General features: G+C 42.3%; 1 protein-coding gene across 1 annotated transcript in view; it reads right to left on the reverse strand.

Annotated features, from left to right (window-relative positions):
- The window catches only part of DAB1 (DAB adaptor protein 1), a 370,550-nt gene that overhangs the window by 46,042 nt on the left and 305,502 nt on the right, over positions 1–19,006 (reverse strand). Inside the window, exons 5-7 of the mRNA XM_039887405.1 lie at positions 14,660–14,791; positions 13,921–14,040; positions 5,103–5,162 (exon numbers count right to left, since the gene is read on the reverse strand). Coding sequence (XP_039743339.1) covers positions 5,103–5,162; positions 13,921–14,040; positions 14,660–14,791 — 312 coding nt within the window. The remainder of the gene's footprint in view (positions 1–5,102; positions 5,163–13,920; positions 14,041–14,659; positions 14,792–19,006) is intronic.

The following is a 19,006-nucleotide window of genomic DNA, read 5'->3' on the forward strand; positions in this document are numbered from 1 at the left end:
AAAAATAACATGAATCATACGAAGGTTTAGGTATGTGTCATTTAAACAGTTGACTTTCACAGTAAGTTTCAACTAAGTTTGTGTTGTGGGGCATAAAAGGGTCTGAAAAACGCATTTCAGCGGCCTGTGACTGCACTGCTCCACTTGAGGTCCCACTGTGGAATGAGAATCGTGTTCAAAGGCTAACAGAGTGCAAAAAGCACTAAATAATGAATGCAGTAATGGGATGCTTAGCAGACACCTTCCTCTACACTCAGAATTTGCCTTTTTGACAGTCCCAATGAGATGGGATATCTGTCTAAAGAACATGTCCAGCATTATCAGCTGGCAGAAATAAAAATTACTTGTATGTCCCCGTTTTTTTTTTGGATAGAAACTTATGATAAATTAATCAGCTCTGATTGCTATTAAGTACAGGCAGGATGGACTGTATGGCTAGAGGGACCTCAATGATCTGCCTAGAAGGTCTTCCATTTCTCTTTTGCCTGTTCAAATCCTGCCTACCAGTCAAAGCTTTGCCCACATTAGACCCTCTTTCCTGAAACTTCCCTGTCTCTCCAGCCATCTAACATTTCCTGTGAGTCAGCATGTATGCCATTGGATTTCGGAGACTCTGACATAAAAAATGCATCCATGTATTTAAGATACAGTAGACATTAGCTCCTGTGCAAAGCTTCCAGCTGCCTTGACCCGGAAGAGATGAAATGTATATTTCCAGGAGTGGATAGGATTAATCTTTATCTTGGCTCAGAGTTTTTAGGAAAGCGTGGAGGGGACCACAGCATGACTCTAAGAACAAATCTGCTAGAAGAAGGAGACATTACAGGTCCAAATTAAAGAAAGCAAACAAGAGCATCTTAACAAGTTATTTGTAAAAGAACAAGAAAGAGGTCAGCACAGCTGAGCATCCTAAGGTTCTGTCGCAGGATGGGGTAAGACTAGGGCAGGGCTGAGTGAATATGAGGAAAGAAAGTAAAAAGATGGAATCAACTTTCTGTCTAGACCTGGCGCCAGCTAACCGAAACTTTGCTCCCATAAGTTGATGCACTGACATGGGTGAGATCAATAAGAAACATAATGAATTCTAACTTTTGCTGCCCTAAAACTCTGGAGTCCCCAATACATCAAATTTGCCACCTTCTTGAGGCTGTCTCTGTCCATGCAAGAGTGAAGGTGAGCCAATGACTGAGGCTCTAGGACAGAAGATCTAGAGCTGAGATTGAGGGACCTCATCAGCTTTCAGGCCTACAAAAATTTATCTGTACATGTTTTTTTGGGGGAAGGGGTGGGGGGACAAATCTACCATCAAAATTGCAGAGATCAGAAACTCCCAAAAAGAGTTACTTTAGAGATAGTGATGATTAAAAGTGATCCCTGTTCTCAAGAGGTCACAGAAAAGTAAGAGAAACAAACAGAATAGCTCACAGCTACTGAATCCTCCCTCTGAACAGGCACTATGCTGATTCATATATTTAAGCTCATCTAGTCTTTACACAAAAACTCTAAGGCAGATAATATCATTAACCCCAAAGGCAAAGCTCTTAAGGAACTCAAAGTCCATTGGCTCACATGAGCACACATAGAGAAAACAACCCATATGATCATTGCAAAGAGAAGTACAGAGGTATGCCAGAGTGGCTGATTACTCTAGAGTAAGGAAGGCTTCCCGGAGGAGGAGTGTAATCACCTAAAATACTTGGCAATCCCCCCACTCGGCGAGAACTGTTTGCTAGTGCATTACTTATCTCAAATGAAAATATTCTCATTTAATTTAATCCCTATCCCTTATTAAGGGTTTTACATAAATGTCTCCTTTTTATATAGGCATTACTTTCTTTTTACAGATGATGACACTGAGGCTTGCTTAGAGATATAAAAAAACTGCTTAAAGATCCTTAGTAGGTGGCCAGGATGACAGCATGCCCAGATCTGACTCTGAAGATCTTTTTGGGCTGGTTTCTGGTTTTCCTCAATAACATCCTATAGCTGAATCTTTTACAAGGGCTTTATGCAGATTTGGACCCAAGGAGGAAAAAGAGAAACAGGACACTGGGCAGTTTCCCTTCTTTTGGGAAACTTCTGGAAGCCCCGAACAACTTGGAAGCTGCTTCACATGCACTACTTTGGTTGTATTTGTCTTTCTGGCTAAGGAGCAGGTGGTAAGAGGGCAAACAGTTAGGTCATGGCAGGAATTTTCAGAGCACAGAGGTATCCTCGGGAAGGTGCCCTCATCAGTGGGGCGGGTCTATAGGAGGAAGCCTGGAGGACAGGAAGATCCCATAACGGGGAGAAACATGGGGTATTTAAAATAATTCTGGGAGGTTTAGGCAAGCGGAACCAACGCTGCAATATATACATGACTTTATCCTCAAAATAACCTTGCAAGTTAGGTTCAATAATTCCCTTGGTAGGTGAGAACATTGAGACTCAGAGGGGCAAGGAAACTTGTCAGAAGTCCCACAGGTAGTAAGAGCGGGAGCTCAGGTCCCAACTGTATCCATTTGCCTCTCCACTAGAACCTGCGCTTTCTACCTGCAGCCTCTCTTAGGCATTTAGTAATGTTGTAATCATTCATGAAAAAGCCATTAGCACCATTAAATGCTTCTAGGACGCTGTGGGAACAGCAGGCTGGGAGCCACTGCAGGCCATTCAAGCAGCCCAGACATTTTCCAATAAAACCTTATTACTTTTAATGCCTATTTTTGAGACAGAAAAAAAAAACCAGGGAGTTCCCATTAAGAGAAAGTGCCAGGGATTTTCATAAATTCCTACTATAGGGTAGAGTCATTCATATATTTATCAAATATTCCTAGAGTGGCTATGTCATGCCTGGCTTCCGCATACCAGGCCCTGGGCTTGCTTCCGATCCTACAAGGACCTCAGAAAGCTCCTGGAAATAAAGGAGAAGAAGGAGGAATTTGACACTGTGGTAAGAGCTATCAATAGAAGAATGATAGGGTACGAGGACACAAAGGGAGGGGTGACCTGCTGACACTGTTTGGGGCAGAAGTCCAGAAAGACTCCCTGAGAGCACAAAGCTTGAAGCTAAGCTAGGACATTAGGGGAGGGCATGTTCCCTTCAGGTAACCATGGAGTTCAGTAGAGCTGGACCAGGAGGTAGATTAGAGATAAAAGCTGAGCCCAGGACCTGAGTGCTGTGTATGTCAGGCTAAGGAGCTTGGATTTTTTTTTTTTTTTTTTTTTTAACTATTAAGCTTGTCTTGAGATGGTGTGGTTAGGTTGGTTAATAAATTCACAAAAACGAAGGCAGCAAATGAAGCATGTTTCCTCACGTCTCTAAACCTTTTAGGGGCAAGTGAGGCAATTTAGGCACAAATTGAATTGTAGGGAGCTGTGTAATGGCGGCTGGATCAAATTGAAACAGGAAAGACCACTGTCTCAGTGACAAGGAGGCTTGATTAAACCCAAAGACCTTGGGGAGAAAAATGGCTTTTTCTCTGAGCAGCACGCTGTATGTTCTCTGTTTCCAGACTCGGGTTTTTGAAAAGGGGCTTGTATGCAGGTATGTTTTCTCATTAAAATTAACCGGCATGGGGTTTCGGAAGCAGTATTTAGGTAATATATTGTGGTTTCAAGACATTGACAGAATAGGGTAGAAAAATGGACACTGGTCAAAAAGAAATTTCATAAGGGAAAAGGGGAATGGGGGCAGGTGAGGGTAAGAATAGACTCCCAGCTCAGACACTCTAGAAGCCCAGGTGCGGAAGGGACAACAAGGGCTCGTCTTGCCCTTCTACTCATTCCATGTTTGAATCCCTGTCTCCATCACAGCTTTTCTGGCAGGTGGTCTTCCGGGCTCTGCTGTGCAGCTCCACTGATGGGGAGCACACTCTTTCAGGGGCCAGCTCCTCCGCCCCTTGAACAGCTCTGACCCTCAGGAAGGTCACCCTCACTTTGAGCTGGAATTGGCTTTCTCGCAGTGTCCCCACTGGTCTCAGTTTCATGAGCCGGCTAACACAGAACACTATAATCCCTCTTCTGCACATGGCCCTTCGGACTCCCATTTCCATATTTTATTTTCTATGATTTCTTTCCTCTAGGCCAAGCATTTCTAGGTCCTCCAGCTATTCCTCATGGGATGGGGTGTCAAACTCCCTTATCGATCTGATCTTGAAACATACAGGTGTATCTTTATGACTCCCACAGTGTGAGGTCAGAAATAACAACAATGTTCCAGAAAGAGTCATTTAGCCTCACGGCAGCTTTGTTAAGACCAGTGCTCGGGATTCTTCAGACTCATACTCCTTCCAACTATTGTTGAGCTGAATAAGATCAATAGTGACTAAACACGCCAGTTTTTTTGTTTTGTTTTGTTTTTACATAGTTTGTGGCAAAGGCTCATGTCCCTCTTGCTCAAGAACCTTCACTGGCTCCCCAGTGCTCCCTTAATTATACACAGCAGTTCCTTCTGAGTGCCAACTGGAAATCCTAAATGTGGGTCTGGGCTTAGAAGAGGCTTGGGGGCAGTACCACAGAGCCTGAAATTTCCTTTCCCTTTCACTTTCCAGAAGTCCCATCAGCAGATGAGAAACAGATGCAGTGGACCTCCTGGGTTCTCATAAGCCCACTTCAGATGGCCTTTTCCACAGCTCTCTGCCTGTTGGCTGGACTATTACACCTAAAGGTCCTGGCCAGCCCTTCCTCTATTGTCCCTCTGAAACTTCTCAACCACTTTCAAGTTGGATGGGCAACTTTCTTCCCCAAATCAAGACACTGCCCTCTCTCCATCATTTGACCAGATATAATAAAATCTTTGGCTGAAAACTTTTATCATGGAATACCCGAGACCCTGAGTCCCTTGGACATGGTGGTTGGCACGATTCTACTCACTCCCTCTCATGGAACCAGACCTCCACCCAGATTGGCACCCTTTCCTCCGTGCCATCATTTCTCCCTTATGCCTCCTACCCTCTGATCCACTGAGGAGTCCCAGCATGTCCCCCTGCACCCCTCCCCCTAAGCAAAGCCATATGGGTTGTGGCACTTATCCAGAAGAGGAGTTCCTTTCCTCAAATCGTAGACATAATCTCAATGTGAATCCAGGTCATGGGAATCTGACAGTAGAGAGAAAACACACTTACACTTACAGGTTGACTTTTTGGCACATCATAAACACCTTCCTTCTTTTGGCTGGTGGGAACCTATGGAAAAATCAAATTCGACACAGTCAAAACACTCTGGTAACTCCATTTTCAAAGAATACAGCAACCAGACTTCAACTCCAAACTGGCTAAGTGTGTGTGAGAACAGCCCCCGAGGTCCCAGGGGCCAGCTCCGAGGGGCTGCTGGAACTGTGAAAGCAGGAGGCCAGGCTCCTACATTTAGGAAAATCATTAACAAATGTTTGCAGGGTTTCTCTGCCACTGGGCTCCTCACAGAATCACAGGATAAAACGTTGCAGAGACTTCAGGGATCATGTGGTGAAAAAAATAATCCCGATTTCACCAAAGCCAAAAATGAGGCGCAGGGAGGTTCTCTGAGTTGCCCAAAATGATTAAAAACAGTTTGCAACTCATCTTAAACTGTTCGACTGAGATTGGGCTATTTAAAATATAGCAAATATCAAGGTCCTAGTACAAAGTATAGTGTCTGCTGGGATCGTGTACAAGCCATCGGATAACTACCAAAGGTTTTTTGTTCAAGAAAGGGGCCCAGAAATGGTATAAAAAGCAAGAGAATCCAGGAAATCGTGATATTTTAAAATATGTATCTGTATCTTCTTCCTTCCCTCTTTTCTCTTATTCATTCATCGGGTTTTATTGGGCCATGTGGTTAACTGAAATACCCTGAGCAGGTCACTTAGATCTTCTGAGCTCCAATTTTATAAAATGGGTACTATTGGCTCTGCTTCTCACTCAGATTATTTTGAGGATCAAATGAGAAAACAGACAGTAAATAATCAATAACTATGAAGCACCGTAAGACTATAAAATGTTAGAATGGTACTTTCTTTTATCATTGACGCATTATATAGATACGTATATGAACGCATTTTATAATACAACAGTGGATATGTCGAATTTTTCTCATTTGTCAATCAAGCATTCTAGATTGAAAGTAACCATTAGTTCTTCCCCAGCACTTAGCAGAGCTTAGCTCACACCTCCATTGGAGAGACCAGCAGCAATGGTTTTATAACTGTCTGATGACCTGTCTTTCTTTCCATCAGCCTGGAAGCTCCTTAAGAACAGGCTAACCAGCTAACCATACACCACTCTTAGAGAAATATGAATCTAAGCTTATTCCTTCAGTCTCTTTGTCATTTTCACTCTCATTTAATTTAAAATCCTTATAATAACCCTAAGAAGTTGGTATTATAATCTCCACTTTAAATAGTGGAAAGTGAGACTCAGAGATGTTAGGGAAATTTGCCCAAAACATCAATGCTAGAAAGTGATCACATTCAAACCCAGCTCTTTCTGGCTACCAAACAAGACATTTATTACTAACAGATGAGCTAACACTAATGGGGCACTATTTTAAACATTTGTATTTATGTACATTCTCATGTAATCCTCAGGAGGAGTCAATCAGGTAAGGATGACAATTGTTCCTATGTTGCAGAGGAAGAAAATGAGGCCTGGAGAGGTGAGCAAGGGAGCCAGCAGTCTGAGCCTGGGCAGATTCTTTTAACTAAACTACATAGACAGCTGCGTCTCCTCCCTATTCCCACCATTCCCGCAGCTGTTTCAGGTGCTCCTTTTTCTTTGACATCACGTTCCACACTCCCCGAAACTCGTGCACACTCTTATAGAAAACAGCACTATGCGTGAGCATGGCTGTGCAAAAGACGCACTGTAGAGCTGCTCTTGCAAACCTTCGTTTGCAGGTAGCCAATGAAGAATGTAATTTCTTTGCTCCCAATAACTGGGCTCCCCCTAAAAGGAATCCTCTAAGAATGCCTACAGAGTCCTTGTTAATGAGGGCCAATAAATTACCAGCCCTCACTTTTATTTCTACTGGCTCACCCTTTTCTGAGCACAGCGAACAGCATTGCTGTTCCCCGTAATTCACTGCTCACTGAGGGCACTGAGCAAGTTGAACTGCTGCTGACTCTCAATTATTCCTGCAAATGGAGGAGAAGCAGTGGGATGGATAAACCCAAACTGTGCATAATTGAAAAAGCTTTTTCTGCTTGGCTCTCCCATGGGTGAGATATCAATCTGCCCGCTTGTCCTTTAAGATTTATCTCAGCCAGGACATCTTCTTGGGAGCCTTGCTCAACTCTCCAGGCCTAGTTTGAACCTTCCTCTGTACTCTTGTAACCTCTGGTGCATCCTTTCATTAAAAAATAAAAGTTACCAAGTACTTATTATGTGTCATGCACTGTGCTTGGCTTGAAACAATGATGGAGAACAAGATGGATATGGCCCCTGATGGAACAGAGCTCCTTGTCTTGCTGGGGAGATGAAAAAGTAATCAGCTTGCTACAGTAGAGTATAAAATGTGCTTATCTTACATGGGAGTTTTCAAGCCAAACTGCAGCTGCCTGCTCCTCCTCTGTACGCCTACTGCTCTGTAAGCTTGCTGAGGGCAGAGCGAATATTTTCTTATCCTTATTTCTCTATCTGTAAATACTGGTTAAGCAAGAAATGCCTAAGCATCAAACATTTACCACGTGTGTAGTGAGGACAGAACACTGGCAAGATGCGAAAGGGACAAAGACCAGAAAGAGCCTCGGTGCTGGCTCTCATCTCCCCCTGGCCGGTCCATGCAGTCTGCAGACCATTTTAGTCACACGATGTTGTACAGTGATAACAGTTCTGGACCAAAAGGAAGTGGGAGATCTGGTTCCTAATCCTGGCTCTGTCACAGGCTGTGTGACCTCAGAGGTCACTTTGTTCTCTGACCTCAGTTTCCTCATCTGGTTGTCATGAGTGTCCAGGGGGTTGCCTATAAACTCTTTAAGGGTAGGGACCATGCTAACCAGCTAACCATCCCCAAGTGCCCTGCACATGCTACGTGCTCCATACATAATCACTTTTTGAATGAATGAGTTATTAGATATGAAATGACTCTAAAAACTATACATTGAGTATTGTACATACAGAAGACACTTTCAGTTGAGCAACACATTAACAGTGTGGAGAGGTGGTTTAAGGGCTGGGTGATATAGGACTAGAGGCTTACTGTTTTAAAATAATGATACATGACACATTGTGGGTGATTAAAAACAATTTTCGAATGCATAAAATTGGAGAACTCCTGCATGGAAAGATGTGATCTTGCTCATGCAGGAAGCTTGTTAAAGTGCAAAAGAACACTGGGTTTAGAATTAGAGCCTCTGGCCTTGGGCCCAGCACTTAAATTGGAGGGCTTGACTTTCTTATTATCATTGTAACTGTTCTTCTTATCTCACCATTAATGGAAGGGTCAAAATTGAGTGAGGTGTAAAAACCCCAAAGAGGCTCTGTGTTGTTTTAAGAAGACAGCTGATAACTTTTTCTGGGCATGCAAATCGAAAGACAATTACTATTATTAATCCAGTTTGGAAAATGAGACTACTGATCCTTGAGGAGAGGTTACGTTTACTCAAGAGCCTCTGTCTCCCTTAGGCTGGAATTATAAATAGCAAAGTCAGGCAAGGCTGCAGCTTTCCACTGGGCTCTCTCACAAGTTGAGGTGAGCAAGTCATGTTCTACTTCAGTTAACACATCATCATAAGACATCCTGAGCAGCCTCTGATACTGACAATGTTAGGAAGTGAAGGGAACTAACATTTATACAGAACCTACCAGGGACCAGGTGAGGTGCTTGTCCTTGTCACTTTACATCTTCGCATCACTTCTAGAAGCAGGTATTACAGTATTCCTATTTTATAGCCCAAGAAATTGAAGATACAAAAGCTATATACTTCACCCAAGGTCACAAAATAGTTAAAGAATTAGACTCCAAGTCTGTTTACCTCATTCCAGAAAACCGAGGGTTGGGGGCAGGGGGAGGGAATGGAATGAAATCTGAGACCACCCTGGGCCAAGATGAAGTATAAGAAACATTGCAATCTACTCAAGAGGAATAGCTATGAAACACTTGCAGGCCCTTAAAAAAATATAATGAGGCTCCTAATAGCAGTTCCTTAAAGCTCAGCCTTATCCTTAGGCCCAAGAGCTTATCTCTTGTTAAGCATTTTTGAGGCCCAGCTGACTGGCAATTGCAAGAAAGGAAAATTATTAGAGGCCTCTCCAATAGAGGGCAATAAAATATTCATTCTCTTAAATGGTACCTTCTTGTTAACGATGGACAGCCAGGAAGATCCCAGAGGTCAGACTGTTAAAACAAGTGTGATTTTTACATAGTGACTGGAAACATACACAGAATCCAATTGTGAAACTCAGCATCAGGATATTCTGAGCCCCAGATGAAAAGAGCCCCAGATTTATTTTTTATTTACAGAGGTCAGAGGGACCTGGGTGTGAGTGGGGACTACTACCTCTTGTAGCTGTGACCTTGTAAGCCTCACTTTCCTCAACTGTAGGGTACAAATAATGGTTCAAGCCAGATAGGGTTATTTTGAGGGATAATAAGATACTGTGTATAAACCCTCATTCACAGAGCCAGCCCACAATCAGCACCCAATGAACGTTACCAAAACTATATGCTGCCGCTGCAAACACACACACACACACACACACACACACACACACACACACACACACACACACCCCTATTTCTAAGAGTTTTGTCCTGTAAAGTCAGCCAACACGTTCCTTTAAAGAATCACAGGCCTATGATGAGGCAGTAGCTACGGAGAGCAGAAAAGGGCTTGCCTGAGATGTTCTTTACTCTTACTTACTCATTTTACAGATGAGTAAACTGAGGCCCAGAGAAGAAAAGGAACTTGACAAGGTGGATTAGTGGCTGGGTTTGGTCGTACTTGTATGATGATCCCAAATCTACACACAGTGGACTCAGTGTGTGACAAGGATGAAGCCTCTTTCTCCATGTCAGCTTGTGTCGTTCTCATGACGACATGTGAATTAGAGAGAAATTATTCTCCAATTTTGTCTTTGGGGAAACTGAGTCTCAGAGAGGGCAAGTACCTTGCCTACTACCACTTAGCCAGAGGTTGTTGGAGACAGAGCCAAAGCTAGAACCCAGTTCTCCACTTGCCTAAAAACCCCTCCCCAGCAGTCCCCCACAGGGCACAAAGGGAGTCCCGCCAACTCCAGCTGTGTCTGAATTCAGAAACCTCTTATATGGAAAAGCCTATTATTTTTAAAGGTGCTCTCTCTTCAGAGAAGTACTGGTTAATGGTTCCTTTGGACTCATATTCAGACGGTGCAAGGTTGTATGTTAAAATCTGACACTGAGGACAAATAATGCAACTTATCTATTTGGAGAGAGAAACTTTTTAGGTGATGATTTTAAACAAAACCTTGAAGCATAACCTCACACGTGATCCAGTCCAGACAAATCTGGCAGAGAGAAATACACCTGACCCTTGAACAAGGTGGGTGTTAGGGGTGCCAGCCCTCCACGCGTCAGAAATCTGTATAGAACTTTTAACTCCCCAAGAACTTAGTTGTCCCTTGGTGTCCATGGAGGATTGGTTCTAGGAACTCCGTGGATATCAAAATCAGCAGATGCTCAAAGTTCCCTATATAAAATGGCATAGATCAGTGCAATCAGTCCTCTGACCACAAAGAGGGAAAACAGTACAGGTATTTACTGATGGAAATCAGCACAGAAGTGGACCCATGCAATTCAAACCCATATTATTCAAGTGTCAACTGTCCTTAGATTATTATTCCTCAGGGCTGGTTTAAACTGAGTTGTTGATAGAGCTAAGGTTATACTTTGGTCATTCAGAACTCTGTGCACTTGCTGGAAATTGAAAAATCTGTTTTTATAATACAAGTAATGCATGCCCAAGGCAGAATAACATACCGCACAACTAAGTAAATTAAGAAAATTAAAATCACTTATGAAATACATCAAAATTTTTCCTACTTCTATAATATTTATATTTAAATTAGGTCTAAGATTCTAATTAGTGAAAAATTGGAGGTCATCATATTTGTTTGATGTGTTGCTATGCCGCAATGACTCAAACTCTTTGATGAATTCACAGGGGAAGAAGTGTGAGTTTTGCCTTCACTTACTTGCCTGGGTTTGATCTCAGCTCTAAATAGTTGTACGGCCCTGAGAAAGCTCCTCAGTTTCTCTGAGTCTCAGTTCCCTATGTAAAAGTGGGATTAAAATGCCTACTTTATAGCATATTTATGAGAATTAAAGGAGTTAAAAGTGTGTTCATGGTTTTTCACATAAGCAGACATTTAAGAATACTAATTGACCTTCCCTTCAGAAGGGGTAAAACCTTTAGCTATAGTTTCTTTCATTCAGTTAATTTTCCCACTGTTGTTTTCAAGTACCATTTTTGAATTTCAGTAGTGTGGTCAGCTTTTTAAAGAAATTGAATGAGCACAATCTTTTGAGAAATGAAAGACCTTGTTATATTATGGACAACAACCATCCGATGGATTACTTTAGTAACATGGAATGTTTGCTTTTGGGGTCAACTGAAAATAGTTAGGATCCATTAAAAATTAAAACACTGTACTCAACTGGCCATTAATCATTTTAACAATAAGGCATGACAACTACTGGTACATTGGAGGGGAACTAGAAGCCAATTCATATGGAGGGATTTTAACAAGCCTAGAATGATCAGGAGTGACGCTCATGAGGAGAGAGCCCTTGGTCCTTCAGACCTGTCAGTGCAGTTACTGGTAGTGGAGCAACAGTAAGAGAGGGAAGTGATTTTATACCTGATAAATGTTTTCTTCCGTTTCGGGATCACGGATTGGCTCGTGTCCAGCCTCAAACACAATGTACTATTAACGGAGCAGCCAGAGAGGAAAGATCAGAGGGGCAAAAGAAAGAGGAAAAAAACAGCATTTGGAATTCAAGATACAAATCACAGTGAGCATTAAAGGAACAGGCACAAGAGAAAATGCCTTAAAAAGACAACCGAAAAACCAGATGGGCCTTGCCCATTCCTGCCTTTCCTGAGGAAAACTGCAAAGGTCTGACGGTCACTCCTTGGTGATGATTGCTTGGGGCATCAGTAGATCTTTCTTGAGATATAACTCTCCTTCAGTGACATTTATCTCAGTAATGTACACTTGTGCTGGTGTTGCTGAGTGGGAATGATGTCTCCTGAGAATGCCTGGATTCCAACTTTGTGAACTTTGGGTGACAGTGGTTGTCTCCCTTTGCTCTCTAAGGCTCAAGGCCCGAAGCCAGCTCCGAAGAGCTCAGAATCCCAAATTCTCTCATCTCATAAATATCACCTTAATTTACATTCGCGGCTTTAAATATAAAAGATAAAATTTTTCATGTGCATGTTTCAGACTCTAAAGAATGGAGCCATTTCAAAAAGGTCAATATTCTACATTCTCTGTGAGCCAGTTAGCCTGGGGCTGAGCTCATATTATAAACAAATCCTGGCCTCAGCATTCATTGTATAGCAAGGGCATGCCATTAAAAGCATTTCTACTTCTGTTTTCCAAACATGCTAGATACTCCTTGCACTTCAAGTTTTCCATATTATATTACTTTTAAAATCCATATTCTACTTTTGTCATAGCGGTAACCAGCTTCTTTTGTGAAAATATGCATTCGCATATATGCATGTGACACACACATCTATTATTCATGTGTGTCCCAGTTAGAAATTAAGTTTCAGGTTTTCTTTTACGTCCAACTAATCTGTTTTTGGTCTTCTTTCTCTCCTGGGGAATAAGCACAGAGGGGACGAGGCCTCCTCTTACCTTTTTTCTGCATCTGTTTGAACACAGCACATACTAGAACGCAAGAGAAATCATCTCTCTACCCTCACCTGAGCTGCAACCATGAGGTGAGTCCAGGGAAAGCTACGGGCTGAGATTCTCTAGGACCTCCCTTTCCCTCCTCACAACAGCCCCTGTGGCATGAGCAGTCTGGCGGATCAGGGACCAGACAGGAGACTTTCTCTCACATCCTTTCTAAAGCTTACAAACCATCTTTTGGGTTTGTGTTCAAATGTCTGAATGTCAGTCTCCACCTTCGTTTCTTAACTCGGAGAAACCACTTCATGATTCGGTCTCTCTAATGAACTCAGAATATTCAAGAGACTCTTGAAAACATTCAGCTCTGGGATCAGACTGTTACATATTGTGGAGGGGGCTGAGGCAGGACAAGAAGGGAGAAGTGCATCTCCAAATCCCATGTCACTGATGCCCGCCAAACTTCTGCCAGGTTTTATGGGAATTCGCTCCTGATGGGGCTTGGCAGCCCACCCCTTCAGGAATCCCTCTCTGGGCTCTGCAGTCAGGGGATGCTTCAGGTCTTGGACTAAATGGCTGAACCACACCCCTAAGCATTCCTGACCCTAAAACCCCAACTAGTTTCAGAAATTACCTGGTATACAGGATCTTCAACATCTTCTTCCAGAATTGTCTATAGCAGAGTGAGGGAAGGGAGGGTGTAAAGTAGAGGATATAAAGGAAGAGATATGAGACCGTATTCAGAAATTACAGGACAGTAAAGAAACCAGCTCTGGGCAGGATAGGCTGATGGGTCATTAAGGTAGAAAACATGTAGAAAAAAATCAAAACCCTTAGTAGCCAACCCCGCCCCCATAGTGACAATAGCAAAAGCAATTGTGTTTCTTTTGTTCTCCTCCACTAAAGTATCCTCTGGGTTCAAGATTTCACTTTCTCTTCAATACCTAGAATTTCAGAGAATGAGGGCTCATTTATAACGGCTTGCTTTAGGTGCCTGTAATTTACACAGGAACCTTTCATCTTTGTTTATTTCTACTCCACGGCAAGAAGAGAAGCCCTGACTGTCAGTTTTAACATCTATTTATTTTAAGCCCCAATCTTCTCCAGTACCAGGATGAATTCACAGGTATACCTGATACACAGCTTGTTCACACTGCTTATCCTTTTGTGCCTTTTTTTCCAATTCTTCTCTTTGCTTCAATTCATAAATAAGTTGAAAGAGATCTCTCAAGTCCAGAATAACAGGTTCAGCCTGGAGTAAAAGGTGGTAAAACGCATTAATAAGGGAATGGGACTGAGCTGCAGCGACCGATTTTTGTTTTTGCCGGCTACAATCCTCAGCCCTTCCTTCTCCTATTAAAGTGAAAGCATTCCATCCTTAATTAATTCTACCTTGTTTATATCGGTTTAGCAAATTGCATCTAGGCTAAAGTTCATTTCTTCAACTAATTATATTTACAAATTCATAATAATCATAAGCATAAAAGGCAATGTTTTTATTTATTAGTAATTTTGGATACAATAAAATTAGGGTAGGCCTTATGCAAAAGAACTATTTATTTTTTCTTATTTTCTTTTTAAATGAGGCTACGAACACAGGAAACGTATTTGTATATTATGCCTCCATCCAGCTTAATCAGAAAAGAAAATAGTCATTACAAAATACCCATTAGAAAAAACAACAGTAAAAAAAAACTGGATAGGCATGAGCCTGTTTCCTCGCTTCAAGGATGTTTATCTTTTCTAGATGAGAACCTGAGCATCAGCACCACTTAGTCATACATCAGTGTGGGCTCTCGGAGACCAGCAGTGTGACTGTGCTGTCTCCTAAAGTTATAAGGAAAGATGCCCTCCTTGGATGTGGTACTCACCGCCTGGGCTGTTTTTATGGCCACAAATCTGTGATTCCCTTCCTTTCCACAAACGTATCCAAAGGCCCGGTGATCTGTGATGTCCTTTGCAATGTAGGATATTTCATGAACAGCATGATGATGCTGAAGGGCCTACGAGAGACAAAAGGAAGAGCATATTTCAGGGAACTTTCCTTTTGAGCTATTGATCAATAAGAGATGCGTTTCAGCTATGTGTGAACAGGCCCGGAGGGCTTTGGGAAAGCTGTTTGGTCCAGATGGAAGGAAAGAATGCTGTGCCTGCCCTTGGGAAACTGAGGCTCCCCTCCACGGTCTTAGTGCTGTGACTGGACAGATAAACAGAACTGCTCACATGCTGAACGGGCATCTGTAGTGATGGTTTCCTTCAGCCTGCCAGAGCCAGTCAGGCCTATTCAGTGGTGGAGGCTTCTGCTATATCTTTCTTCATGATACAGCCCGGTCTAAGTTGCAGCTTGGTATTTAATACGCTCACATACCCAGGGCTTCTGCTTGCCATGGGGGAAGATGCACACTGTACAACCAGCAGGGGCGCCATTCACATTGATAGAACCATGGCTTTGCATGGTTACAACAATTTCCTGACAGATGATGATAAGAGCGTCTTGAGGAACACCTTTCTCGCTGTGGTCCACAGTCACCATTTGGGCTAGAGGTGGGGTCCCCCATATCCCTGTGGCTTTTCATGAGTCCGTCCCTTTGTCTGCAATGACCATTCTTTTATCCACTTGCCCAAATCTTATTCCTCTTACAAAGGCCATTTGAAATAGTGCCACTTCTGTTAAACCTCCCTGAACAAGGCTTGCCTGCACTTTCCCAGCAGAAATAACTCCTCCCTGTTTTGTGTTTCCACAGAACTTCAGTCTCTAGAGATACTACAGCTCCTGAGGGACTCTCACAAACAGCTCCCTGGGCTCCTGCTTTCACAGACCTTGCCTTTCTGATAATTGCCTGATCCCCAGCAGGCTCTGTCTTCCTCATCTTTGTCGTGCTAGTACCTTGCAGTATGCCTGGCCAAGAGTTGTTCAACTGAAGTGAACTGGGATAGCTGATCAATAATCTGAAAGTCTTTTGAAACTGACCTCCCCTCCTTTATTATCTAAGCTTCAGCAAACAATGTTCACCATCCTGTTGGCGATGGTGATATTTATGGCCATTTTCCTATACGAAACCTACTTAAAGAAACCCTCATTAAACAGTACTTTGTAAAGGGTTATGTATGCATCTAGGTGTTATATAACATGTTCATAGTCTTTATAATTTTAAGGGCCTTTTCATGACACTCAGTCTTAAGAAGCTTGAATTCTAGTCACTATGTGATCATAAGGCACTCACTGTCCCTCTCCGAACCTCAGCTTATTCCTCTATCAAGTGAGATGTTTGTACACAATAAGTGACACCTAACCCAAAGCCCTGGATCTATTAGGGTCATTAAATGTAACAAAAAGAGCTCCCAAGCAATTTTCAACATTTCAAAAAACTAAACAGAAATTTATAATTATTCATAGTAAGACTACATATTTCACTGTGCATGCAAATGAAAATACTGAGTTTATCTGGAATTGTATCAGGTTACTGTTGTACTTAGCTAATCTTTGAGTAGATTCTCTTTGGGAATTATTAGGGTTCAAATAATACAAATAGGAAAGTCAATGATTATAAATGCTTTTTTTTCTTGGACAAAATCGTCTTCCTTACGTGGAGGGAGGGAGACATGTAATGCGACAGAAACAGTTATGAAAAACTGGGAACCACTGGAGTAGATGTTCTCCAAGGTCCTGTTCCATCTCCCTACATCTTTTAGCCATTAGAACCTTGCACCACGCAGCCAGCCTCTGAGGACAGTGGGTGTCTGCTGTACCTTAGTTCTGGACCACTGGCTCTGGCCTTCCAAGACATCCAGTCCTAGCCTGTCACCATCTCTCTAGGCTTCTGACCTCACGAATCATTCTTGCAGTAAAATTTGCTGCTGCATCTTAACTTTCCAGAATCTGATCATTCACTGTCCTCTTTATATCCCCTGAGACTCTCCCTTCAGCTTTATGCCTTGTCCAGGTTGCCCACTTGCACATCATGCTTGGCAAGAGTGTCACTGCCCAGTCACCTTAGCCTCACAAGTGACCATAAGACAACTGTATCATTCTAGTGGATTTCAACAAAAATAAGGAAGTATTTGTTAGTAGAATAATCAGAATCCATTTATTCTTGTTCTATTAAGAGGACATAGTTAGCTAGCAGATAAAAACTGCTCAAAGAGTGGTAGCTTTTTCACGGTGTTAATGATGTAAAATTGATGAGACTTATATTCACACAACATGGGGGTATTGATTTATAGGCTTTGTGAGCTTGAATGGTATGCAGCAGGGGAAGTGGGAGACAAAGACTTTCTCCTTCTCTCCTTTTCCTGAAAATATTTCTCTCTCTGCATAATGTGGAGCATGTTATCCACGTCTCCCATTAAATCAAAGTTTGACGACAGTACTTTATTGATTGCCAAGTGGAATATTGCTCAAATTAAACTGCGATTAGAAATCTTCCTGGTGGAATTAGATTTGAAGATGATTGTGCAATGGTAAAATATCACCTACTATGCAAGACAGCAGATGGAGGTGTTTCAATTTATCTGGGAATCTTCATTAAGTGTTTTAAAATCAAAACATTTTGAACGCCTGATGATACCTAATATTGCTTCGCAAAGTGTGTGCGTGGAGTGCTTTAAGATATTTGTAACATTATCTTTTCCCATAGTTAATTTTATGACATGTTAAAGAGGATTGCTCTAAAAATGGCTCGTTCATTTGGAAACTAAGAGTCAGAGAGAGGATATGTCTCCACTTTCTCCAACTTTAACCATGCAGACATAATATAGATACTTGGAAATATAAATACATTAGAATCCTGCTAATCCCACAGTCGTATTATCATATTCATCTTGGCAACTCAGAGGATCTTGCAAATACTTGCTCACTGAGCCTCAAAATTGCTCCATGTCTTCAAGTAGATTTTATCAGCATGAAGGCAGTTGGAGCCAGAGGAACCTTAAACATCATCTAGTTCAATTCTGAGTTTATTCATGAAAGAATAGAGGGTCAGAGAGAGTGCTGGCAGGACCAGTACTAAACCCAGGCCCTGTTCTCCCTACTCAGCATGATAAAGCATTGAAAAAGAAACACAATTATGTAGATAAAATCAAGGTCTCCCTTCTTTAGACTCCCAGATCCCTAGTCCAGTAACAAAACCATGACCACTGATAAGCTGGGATAAGAAAAGGGGTTGCTGGGAAGGGAAGCACGGCTGAGGCTGTTCTGGATTCCGGCAGGTCTCTGAGGCCAGAGAGGGTCATAAATCAGAAGGTTTGGGGTAAAGGACAGCCATAAGGATGTCCAAGAAAAGTCAAGACAGCATGATCTGTAAGTTTACCCTCAGGAGCTAAGCTAAGCCATCTGTAGTATCTGTTGAGCAGCCAAGGCTGAAACGATGAGGTGAGGGAGATAAGGACTCGTCCATCCCAGAGTGCTTCTATGGGGAGTTCCTGGAGCATCACTGGTTGTTACACAGGTGACAGAGAATACTGGGCTGGAGTGGGAGGGAGAAGGTGGAGGAAAGGCAGATTCTGGTCATACTTTTTCCACATTTATTTTGGAAAACAAATTCCATCGTGGAAAAACTTAGTCTAACTATTAAAGCACTGCCAAAAACCAAAGCAGGTATCTGGTTTTAAAAATAGGGGCTTCAAGAACACCCTGTTGCTCTGCCACAGCTTCATTTATTCCTCCCAGTCTGAACCCTCTGCATTACACCATGGATGAAAGTTGTTGCTGAACAACTCCAAGGACAATTCAGAGATTAATCTCCTCAATCGAACCTTCTTCTCAGGGTAACCTAGGGTACAGATAATTCGAAGAATTCATCACTCCCTCTTCGAGGTCTGTACTTTCCCACCTCCATGCCATTGGCCACATTGTTTTCTCTTCAGATCTTGCTCTTCGTCCCGACTCACACTTCACCAACTCCACATGACTGTATCACCTCTATGCTTCAAGACCCAGCTCTAACATCCTGCTCATCCAAGGAAACTGCCCGAATTCCATTTCCCTTAGCCATAATTCCTGTCCCTAGATCTCACTGCATTGTATTTGTTCTTCTACTAGGATGCTTTACACCTCTTAATTTTGTTTCACATTTATCCATTCATCCAGTTAGGGTATTTATTGAGCACTTGTTATGTTCCAGGTCTCACACTAAGTGCTTCATCTATGCAGATGATTAAAACACAGGACCCTGCAATTGCATAGAACAGGCAGGCAAAGAAACTAACAACCACACTAT

Source organism: Pteropus medius, unplaced genomic scaffold (assembly GCF_902729225.1).
Source record: "Pteropus medius unplaced genomic scaffold, Ma_sr-lr_union100, whole genome shotgun sequence".
Classification (NCBI taxonomy): Eukaryota; Metazoa; Chordata; class Mammalia; order Chiroptera; family Pteropodidae; genus Pteropus; species Pteropus medius.